The sequence below is a fragment of the Colobus angolensis genome, unplaced genomic scaffold (assembly GCF_000951035.1).
Source record: "Colobus angolensis palliatus isolate OR3802 unplaced genomic scaffold, Cang.pa_1.0 Scaffold121, whole genome shotgun sequence".
NCBI lineage: Eukaryota > Metazoa > Chordata > Mammalia > Primates > Cercopithecidae > Colobus > Colobus angolensis.
Window position 1 is genome coordinate 1,390,435 of NW_012113253.1, and position 11,431 is coordinate 1,401,865.

The 11,431-nt window shown below is 36.6% G+C and overlaps 1 protein-coding gene across 1 annotated transcript in view; it reads right to left on the reverse strand.

Annotated features, from left to right (window-relative positions):
- The window catches only part of OXR1 (oxidation resistance 1), a 316,857-nt gene extending 307,466 nt beyond the window's left edge, over nucleotides 1-9,391 (reverse strand). Inside the window, exon 1 of the mRNA XM_011930965.1 lies at nucleotides 9,269-9,391. Coding sequence (XP_011786355.1) covers nucleotides 9,269-9,294 — 26 coding nt within the window. The 5' untranslated portion in view covers nucleotides 9,295-9,391. The remainder of the gene's footprint in view (nucleotides 1-9,268) is intronic.
- Nucleotides 9,392-11,431: the final 2,040 nt, after the last annotated feature.

Here is an 11,431-nt window from a genome sequence, read left to right on the forward strand (position 1 = left end):
GGAAAGGGACAAAATTCATCCTTTTATCAGAAACCTATCCCAAGACAACTAACCCACTTCTGGGACAACAGCATTAATGTTTTAATAAAAGGTGACCTAATCCAAAGTAATTATTTTGCACAACAGTGAATCCCAGTGCCTGGCACAGTGATTGGCACAATGACTGGCACATTGGAGGTATTTATCAAATGTCTTTAACAGATAAGTAGGCATTCAATTAATAAATTCTAGCTTAAGAAGTGGAGAACTACTGAAAAATACTGTCTAAAAATAATGCCACTCAGATGTCTTAGCCACTTAATTAAAGGTCAATTTGATGATGTGTTTTTATGTACAATGCATATAATAAATGCAACTGGAATTTACAGGAAGAACACACACACATACCACACACACAAACACATGCACACACGTTTCTTTATTTGGTCTTCTGGATTCCTGAGTCTCCATTCATCTCTCATTCCTTTGGTTGACATGGGACTTAATGCTTAATTTCATGACCAGTTCAAAGAACAGCTGGGCAGAGGAATTAACAAGGCTCAAAAGGTAATCAAATAGCTGCCAACGTATTGTTATGTTATCATGGATGGATATTCTATAGGCTATGCAAGCTGCAAAGAAAACATGTAGGTGAAATCATGATGTGGAGAAAAGAAACCCACAATAGCTGCTTATCAAGATAGATTCCATTTGTTTCTTCTTCAAATTACATTGATGGCATTAAATAATTTCCAACATATTTATTTTATCAATAAAAATAAGACAGTGGTGCTAGATGAATCAAATTCCATTATTTGACCATTTTTACAAGTTTTGTTTTTATTTCCTAAATAATCCAATGATTTTTTAAGATAAATAATGTTAATTCTGCTTCTGTTGAATATGCTAGAAGCCCAGAAAATCCTTAATAAAAAGCTATTCAGGAAACAACAACACTATGATACAGTCATATGACTCGATGAATGAATTTGAATTGTCGGAGGAAGCAGGCAAGTGGGTATGGGACAGAAAGACAGTATCTTTGTTCTATTCCTAGCTACATCTTCATCCTCTGGGTGACCTATGATGACTCACATCTCTCTGAGTGCTTGCAGTGACTCAGAATTGTTTTAAGAAGTTCTTTATTTAATTCTATATCATAGATCATTTCCGCTGGAAAGCATACAATACAAAATGATCTATTTTTGTTTCTTTCTTCTATCTATTCATAGGAAAAGTTACTAACTTCCTGTATAGATTGAAGTAAAATGTCATTAAGTTTATAGCAATTAATGGTGAAAAACTAGTCATAAAAATGTTATAGAAAATATTTTTTAGTTTTTGAATTATGTGACTAAACAGCATTGAATTGTACAGTCAAGAAGCAAGAGCTCTGTTGGAATGTTGGTATTAATCTAGGTCCATTTGGAAAACACTAAATATAGCTTTCATAGTACTGGGATTCAATGGATCATAATCTAAAAACACAAACTTTCAAACTTCCTTTTCTTTAAGAATTGCTCAGAATCCTGGGAGTCAAAAGAGTCCAAAGGTATGAGTCTGACCCCAGGAAGCTGCATTTCTGTCCAGTATCCCACGTGACTGATCGGACCAGACAATATTTTCAGCAACACTGCTCTAGAGGGTCATCACCTGTTCCTTGGTTGGCATCTTTTTGAGAATTATATTATCACCTATAAATAGAATGACTCATGACTAACATTAGGAATTCAGACACAGACTCTTAATTTTAACACTCAGTAATGAAATGAGAAGACAGTTTTAAAGGACATGCATTTGATCTTGGCTAATGTTTTTATCAATAGACAGTATTTCAACTGAGACTTTACACTTGCTCCTGAAAGTTCTATAATTGCTTTTAGTTTTCTTATTTAGGTTCTGGTCTCTGGGTTGATTTTAGTGTAAAAATTGTGAAGATGTAAATTATCGTTTAACAAATGGATTGTTCAATCCTGATGAAATGCACAAAAATATTGGGTTATTGAGTTTTTTATTTGTTTGTTTTGTAAAACATGGGCCTTGGCCAACACAAAACTTAAATATTCTGACAAACTTAAAACAACAAATCCTTTGTTAAATGATCCTTGACCAAGGGCACCAAGTCATACAAAAGCAATAGTATCAGAAGTTCTCCCTGGACAGCTCTGGAACTCTAAATCACTCCATAAGCAAATGAAAGGAAGGAAATATATCAAACTATATTTAATCAAGTTTTATCATATAATAGCTGTGTGGAAGCAGCAAGGGTACGGATAAAAGTACTATAGTGTTAGTTCTTATCTTTCAACATGCAATTACTAAAAATTGTGAGAAGTATTCAAATAAGTATACACAAAATGCTCAGAGGGTGGCAAGGCAGAAGAGACCCCATCCATCTGGGGAAGTAAGAAAGGCTTGAAGATGGCAATTACATTGGAATAAATGCAACAACACAGAGTCAAAAAAGCATCTGCCCCAGTTCACAAAATCTCATAGTTTGGAGTAAAAGTGTGAAGGATCGAGTAGTGGAAAGAGGAAACTGGAAGAGTATGTTAGGGGCAGACTAAAAATAGCATATATTCATTCCACGAATAAGATAATTAATTTCATCAATTCTGAGGTGGACTTTAGTTATTATTATTTTTTAACATTTTAACACCTCCAAAATGAAGATGCTGTTGGGTGGGTAGCAGTTTTGATGATGTCACTACCTGTACATGGACATCAAAACTCGCAAAGTAGGTGTCAGTAACTTGAAATAAAATGACTCTTTTTTATTTTATATATATATATATATATACACACACACACACATATACACACACACACACACACACACATAATTTTTTTTTTTTTTTTGAGACAGAGTCTCACTCTGTCTCCTAGGCTGGAGTGCAGTGGCATCATCTTGGCTCACTGCAACTTCCCCTTGCCGGCTTCAAGCGATTCTCCTGTCTCGGCCTCCTGAGTAGCTGGGACTACAGATGCATGCCACCACGCCCGACTAATTTTTTGTATTTTAGTAGAGATGGGGTTTCACCATGTTGCCCAGGCTGGTCTCGAACTCCTGAGCTCAGGCAACCCGCCCACCTAAAATGACTCTTTTAAGAAATGCTTCAACTCTAACACTCCTGATGAAATGGAGAATACTGTGTTGAGAAACACAAATATCAATGATTTTCAGGTAGAAAGAGATTCACAAAGGTCAAACTTAAAACGTAAGTTTGTAATAATGACCTTAACTAATACAGTTTTTCTTATGTTTCCCTTTTATTTATGCAATAGAGTGACACATAATAAAATCTTTTTTCCTGAAATATAAAAATGATTTTTCAATAAGAATAAAATAAAAATTCAAAGAATAAGAATGCATTGTGCCTTAGTTTAATTGGCAGATTTTTTTTTTTCTTAGCAGTACATAAAATAATGGTGTGTTTTCTGATCACCACTGTCTTACATTTGATGAAATGGGCTATTCAGCCCATGTGCATTGTGCACCTAGGCTATGCCAACTACTATGCTAGATGCTGGGGGGTAATGGTGGGCAAAACATGACAATGTGTCAGATCTTACAATGCTTACAGGCTCAGGTCCTGAATTATGGCTGAAAAGCCTGGACTATGTATTATAATTGGATACCACTGTGAGAGTTTAAGAACAGGAGTGATGTGATCAGATACATTTTGTGGGAAGTTAGCTCTAGCGGTGGCATACGGGAGAGAAGGCAGGACAAGGAACTGGTGGTAGGAGGAATAGTTAGAAAAGTCTTGAAATAGTTTGTGTGAGATATAATGAGGGCCTGAATTAAGGCATGGTCACAGGCAGAGAAAGAAAAAAGAGAATTTAATCAACATGATTCCTACTGCTCATAGTTCATGATCAAAGAAATCCAGCAGACAATTTCAACTGCCTTCACATTGATGGAAATATACTAAAGCATTTGAGAGCTATTCTATCATCAAACATACTTTTCATTTTCAAAGTGGTCCATATACTTTACCTTTGGTTAGCCCAACACTTAGGGCAAGGCACCATGCTAAGCCCAGGGAATACAAAGAAAAGAGTCTTCCCAGGTGAGGGAGAGAAAGAGATCCATGGGTGATGTGATGACACCAATGTGCTTATGTGCAGTAAAACTAACTGGATGAGTTCAAAGTGCACAGCACCACCGGAGATGGAAAAGATCTCCAAGGGGCAGTCACATCTGACCAGGCCCTTGAGGGAGTAGTACAAAGAAGTCATTGGACATTCTTGTACAATGCAAGAAAGGGCATTCTGGGCAGAGGTAAGCTTGTGCAAAAACAAGGAGGTGAGAAAGAGCAGAGCACATTTGGGGCAATTTTCAATATATGGCTATGGCTTAGTACAAGATGCCTGTCAATAGTGGGAGAGGTTTGGGGAAGATAATCCAAAAGGTCTTACATCTTTTAAAATGTTTCAATTTAGTCCTAATACACGACAGACCCACTAAAGGATTGCCTACATTTCATTTTATGTTACTTAAAAAGGCCCTTAAAATGTACTCTAAATTGGATTCCACATAGAAACAATCCTGAAAAGAATTTTCAACAAGTTTCAGAATAAACAACAAAAAGCAAAGGATGAGATTTCAAATGTGACCCTAGTTTAAAGATGCAATTAATTTGAAATGTTCTCATAAAGTACAATTCCAGGAGCAGTAAATTGGTGACCAAGTTAAACTTTTGTTTCTTTAAAAGTCCAATATCAAGTAGAATGGGTGGCCCTATTTTCAGAATTATTCCATGATGCACTTTGCTGTAACAGAAAGAAAAGGTATCCATAGATACAGTGTTGTTAGTGGTGATTTTTACTTTTTGGTAAAGATAACAAGAAAGGAAACAATTTTCCTGTTAATTAAAACTTACTCTATTTCTGAGCATGATATTTTAAAGAAATTTTATATATATAATGAATATTTGGATATATATGTGGTTAATGGTTATTTTAACAAACATTTTGGTTTGCTGAAATATTTATAGGTTAAATTAAAAGATAGTGCTGTCTTTAAGTTCAGACTTACACGGATTTCACAGATTTAAGAAAATGCAATGGAATAAAAAATTCAGCTAATATCACGCTTCTCTTTTGGATATTTGTGGAGTTCAGTATCCATCTTGTATCATATTTAATTTGCCACTGAAGAATTAACCACTTCTTTCTTCTGAGTCTGTAATTACACATGAGCTTACCAAACAGAAACCAAATGCAGATGGAGTTACGAGCTAGACTATGGTCCACGTGTCCCACATACAATATGTCGGCTAGCCTCTGGAACCCCAAACTTAGCACACAGTGGACATTCAGTCAAATATGCTCCCATTCCCCAAATCATCTCACGTTCTCATGTTTTTAACTTCCTACTGTTTGAGCAGTAGCAGCCTTCCTGCTGTTACATCATATTTGTTTTTCAGCATGTACTTCTCAGTCTCACCACTAACCTGTAAAATTCTGGAGAGCAGGAATCATGTTTTATTCACTTTTGAACATTCTTATTTTTAAAAAGCCAAGGGACATGCAAAAAGTAAAAGCTAAAGAAATGTATGTTGAACCAAATTGGAAATACATGCACAATACTTAAAACTTCTATTGCTAATCTCAACAGAGACGAGTGTTTCTAGAAAACAATTGAAATTTTATACTATATCAAGTGACGTAATACCTCTGTCTCTGTGCTATTTTAAAATCATAACGTTTTCAACCAGCATACTTCAACATAATCAAAACTAATATTTGAAAGAAAAAAGAAAATTTCCTATTTTTCTGAATTAAAAGCAATCGTTACATAAATTGAAACTGAACTGACTTTCAAGTGTATGATTATGTGCATACAAAATTGCTTAAAATGGCAAAGCCAAAAGATCACATCCTTAACTCTATTCTGATCCATGTATAAGAATGAAAACTATAATGTATTCTACAGATAACTATTTTGTTTCTAAATGGGCAGAATTCATCTGTATAAATAAAACATATATAAGAGCCAGTATATATGCTTGTAAGATTTCTAATTACAATGATAATAAGCCAAACTGTTTGCAAATATCACACACTCAGATGTGGCCCTTGATTCCAGGTAGTCTAGAAAGGAACGTTCAGAGTATCAACATGAAAACTCACATGCTCAGGTGACTGCCTTCTTGTCCTCACCTCAAGAGCATATTGTTTTACACTAAACCCTGAGAGAATGAGCACAATGTCATTTAGACATTAGAATATTTGTTTCAGACACTGGAGCTGTGAAGAGAGTCAGGCTCAACATCTCTAGCCTTGAAAGGTTCTATAGGAGTGCAAAGAATGTGTTATATCCTTTCTCGGTTCCCAATTTGCAGTGAGAATTTCACTGAATATCACAGTTTGCAGCTTTACAGAATACTATCAGATTAGCAAATTTGCTTCAGTTCTAGATGCAAGAAAAGTTAGGGAAATGAGGAGATAAGCTGTTTGTTCTTAAGAAATAAGAAAATGAGGAATTACTTTTCTGAGGTGCACAGGCAAATTATCAATCGGTGTCAAAACTTTGCTTTGCCTTAAAACTAAAACGAAAGAAACAAACAAACAAAACACTCTTTCAGAGCTCTATAAAATGAAAATATAAGAGCATTGAAGGAATCATACTCCTATGCTCAAGAGATACTTAAGTGGCTTGAAAAGGTCTGCTCTGTTTTACTTGGAATGCTAGTTGGCACTACAAGAAGTTTGGGACTGGCAGTTTGTTGTGTACGGTGCACTGCTGCTGCATCAGCCAAGAAGAGCAGACTCTTAGGGAGAACGTCCTAGGCAATATGTTGATGTCAGAGGTGCCTCTCTTTTCCTGCTTCTTATTTTGATTGCTTTTGCTTTTCCTTTTCAAACCATAATTTAGAACTGCAATAATTGAGTGTTTTTTTCCCCTTCCAACAACAAAAATTTAATATTAAATGTACCAAATTCCTTCCGCTTTGCTACAAAGAATCTAAACTGAAAATACTACATGGACAAACATGAAAAGATTCACCACATTCTTTCAGGGGATATGGAGTAATTTAGGAAATGTGTACTTGGGAGGTAGCCAGGCATAATTTTGATCTTTTAATCACTAAGCAATTGCAGTGTTATGAGGAACGTCTTCATAATCAGACCTTAGTTTTGGTAAAAGCACCTGGCTCATTTCACTGTTTCTGTCAGGTGTCTATTTAAAACACTCAGGGAATCGATCACTGTCTTATTTGAACATCCATCATTGCATGAATAAATTATGGTTCATTCATCACATGAAAATTATGCACCAATGCAAAGCTCAGCTTCAACTCTATTGGCCTGGAGTAAGCACTATGATATATGACTTGATGAAATATCAAGTTTCAGAGTAATGTTTATATTTATATTTTTGTTTAAAAGTGTGCATGCCTGTGAGAGAGCATACACGTGATAAGCATGAAGAAAAATGTGAACGTGCTCTCCATGCCCACAGAGTAGGATTAGAAAGGGGATGTGGCTCCTACTGACTCCAAGGGACAGCAAAAAAAAAAAAAAAATTAAAAGAAAAAAAAGTAAAAGAAATCCTCTTAATGTGGCATCATTAAGATTTTTCTTTTATTTGTATCAATATGCACATATTTTGTAATGTGAACATCTAATGAAGGAAATGTAAAAGGAATTTTAAACAAGAAATTTGGGATTGGATTTAACTTTTAAGAAACCAAGCTTCTGTGGACTCTACCATCATCATTTACTAGCTGGTTGAGCTGGATAATTTGCTTTCTCTTTTCTTACCTCAGTATGCTACCAGTTACGATGGGAATTATAACAATACAAACTTTGCAGGAGTGGTTGTGATGATGCCATTAATACAGGCAAAGCATACAGAACAGGGTGTAGCCTACATTCCACAATAGCTTTGGCTTTGAGTAGAAGTGGTGTTGTATCTGGGACTACTTCTCAAGGAATAACTTGCTAAGGTTTCTGGTAACTCTATTGGTTTTGTGACTAAACCATATTCTATGTAGCTAGCTGCATTTGGCTCAGAGCTACGGATGGCTTTCCTTGTTTAAATATTGATGGAAGAGAGGCAAGAAGAACTGCAAGATTTTTTCTTAAAATTAAACGAAGAGTCAAAAGTGAGCAGAGGGGTAACATCAGCTGAGGCAGATTAATTCTTAACAAGGCAATTTCAACCCCTAAAATATGTCAGGCAAGATTTATATTTGTTAAATTAAGTTTCCAGATAATTGTTGTTTTCTGGCTTCCAAGATGCAAATTCATGATCAACTATAAATGTCAAGCCAGGCAGAAGAGGGTGCTAATTAAGTAATCTGGTTAAGTACTCAACTTTCAAACATTGTGTTTTTCTCACCTGCCCACCTATAAACTGCATACCAGAGAACAAAATAGCTTTCATTATATAAGAGCATAACATAATCTTGAAATTTAAATTATGTTAACAACATCAATGATGTTATCTATATCTGACAGAAATAATGAAAAAGAAAATGCATTCTTACAGTCAGGAATAATGAGAATTAATGAGTAAAGGTAGTTTGCTTCTGGGGGCGGGAGATTTCTGCACTTTTGTTTTAACTGATGTTCTAAAAAGAGCACCTGGTCATCTACCAAGGCCAGTGAGGCCTATCCCTGTAATGAAGTCTATGCCGGTAACAACTGAAAAGCAAGAATTTCCAATAATTATTTTTTGTTCTTAGACCTATGGTATTATTAGTTTAAAATATTAAGTGGTTGAAACTATTATTCACAGAATAATATAGACAACGTTTTTCATGATTCTGTTTTTTTAAGTAATTTTAGATTATTTTAAATAATATATTTAAGCTGAATACAACATACTGAAATATATAAGTGCTTAATATATTTTAATTGAGAATACAAATTATGATTGTCTCCCTATGCCATTTAAAACCGCTTAAACCAAACAATAAAACTGTGTTCATAAATGATAGGTGGTGCCGAGTTGAAATCAGTAAAAACAGCATTTGAAAATACGAATAACTATGACTTTGAAATGGATCGTATGCAATGAATACCGCACAGCAAACATATCAGAAGGGTTTTCCCTTTCTTTAGTACCTATGTCTTTGGCAGTCTGCCTTGTTCACGGACCCACTTCGCCAGGAACCAAATGGCAACAGAAATCCATCTGTTTGGTCCCATAAACACAAAGATTTGATTTCTCACTTGCACAGAAATCAGAGAGCTATTTTATAATGGAACTAGGAAACGTTTTCTTCATAACACAGGAAGTAACAACAGATGGAGGCTGATAGATCCCACCTACCCTGGGCTGTTTTTGTCCTTCGTCATTTCTGTGCAGGCAGGCAGGCAACCTTATATCTGTGTGGGAGCCAGGGCGGATCTGATCAGAGTTCTGTTACCTGTGAGCCCCGTACTAGATGTCTCGCTAGCTCCACCCACTACCTCCGCCAGGAGCCCGGCTGTTGGGGGGTGGTGCTAGTATCAGACCAACATCTAAGGCAAAAAGAGACCCAAATCCCACATAGCAAGCTGTTATCACCCAAAGAATATGCCGTTTGGTGTGTACAACGAAGGGAGGTACTAAATACGATGACTCTTCAGACATGTATGTGAGAAAGATCTTCTGGAAGTTTATTTTTCTTTGGGTGCTACGAGGAACACACAGAAGCGATTTAGAGATAGTACCCAGATCAGACTTTTAACCAAGGAACACAAGAATATTGATATTGACACTGCTATCACTGTAATTCATTGTGTTCTTACAATGTGCTAGGCATTATAGTAAGTGATTTAAATGCATGACTTCGTTAATCTCACAGTGGGCTCTAAGGGAGGTGCTATTCGTATTTCCATCGAACAGAATAAACAATAGAAAATTACCAAGGTTTAGGAATTTGCCCAAGGTTAGGTAGCTAGTAAGTGGCAGAGATGAGATTTGAATTTTGTCCTGTAAGAACCCAGACACTGACTTATTGAGCGCTTTACCCTACTTCCCTCCCCTTCACACGTTGCTTTCAGGAGATCCCTTTATATCACCAGACCATTTTCCCTTTATATTAAAAGAAAAATCAGATAAGGTAAATTAATGATTTCTTGTGAAGGATTCTACTAGCGATAAGCCTCAGTTACCAAAAGTCAAATTAATACCCTCAAAAATTTAAGATGTCCTCAAAGTAACGTTTGACTTTTAATTTATTTTAGAAATAAGAGATGTGTATGATGATACACAAAATTTGTAAACGTGGTCTTCAGCTATAAATTACGCAGCATTATAACAAATCGAACTACCAGAAAGAATAAACTACGTGCCTTTTAAGGAATATGTTGAGGGTAGGATAAAAGCTTATTAAGTTTTCTTCCACCAGAGATCATCACAAAAATTTGGTTTCCTTTCTTCGTTTTTTCTGTTTTGTTTTGTTTGGTTTGGTTTTTGAGACAAGGCCTTGCTCTGTTGCCAAGATTGGAGTTCAGCGGCACCATCCTGGCTCACTGAAGCCTCACCTCTCAAGTGATCTTCCTGCTTCAGCCTCTGGAGTAGCTCAGAGTACAGACACATACCACCATGACTGGCTACTTTTTGTATTTTTCGGTAGACATGAGGTCCTGCTATGTTGCCCAGGCTGGTCTTGAACTCCTGGCCTCAAGCAATCCTCCCACCTCAACCTTCCAAAGAGCTGTAATAGCAGGCATGAGCCACTGTGGCTGGCCAAAAATTTGATTTTTTATTTATTTTTTTGAGATGGAGTCTTGCTCTGTTGCTCAGCCTGGAGTGCAGTGCTGCTATCTCAGCTTGCTGCAAGCTCCGCCTCCCAGGTTCAAGCAATTCTCTTGCCTCAGCCTCCTGAGTAGCTGGGATTACAGGTACACACCACCAGGCCTGGCTAATTTTTGCATTTTTAGTAGAGACAGGGTTTCACCATGTTGGTCAGGCTGGTCTCGAACTCCTGACCTTGTGATACCACTCGCCCCAGCCTCCCAAAGTGCTGGGATTACAGGCATGAGCCACCGCACCTGGCCTCAAAAATTTGATTTCTAAGTGGAGAAGCTCCCTGTGGATTCAGAGAAGTCTTGAAACAGGATAGCCCCAGGCTATCCTGTTCACAAGCTTAACTTGTAAAGCAAAGTAGAAATGAGTTAGAGCAATGTTCTTAGAATACAAGTTTATTTGTTAATGAACCACATTTGAACACAAGGGTCCACCTTGCAGATTTCTAGAGGGTGTCAGGGATGGGGAGACAAACCACTTCTCATCACCCTCATATTTTTCACTCTCATTCATCTGCCTGGACTGGAAAAGAAAACTTTCACAAAGTCAATCTCTACTTGATAGCCTAGTAAGAAAGGGCTCTTCTTGATTCCCTCTGCAGATAGTAGGGTCTGAAAAACATTGTAAGGCCCTGGTCTTGTTACTGCTTCTGTTAATCAGCATGTCCAACCCAGGTGAAATTAAAGTCAACTTGTTTTT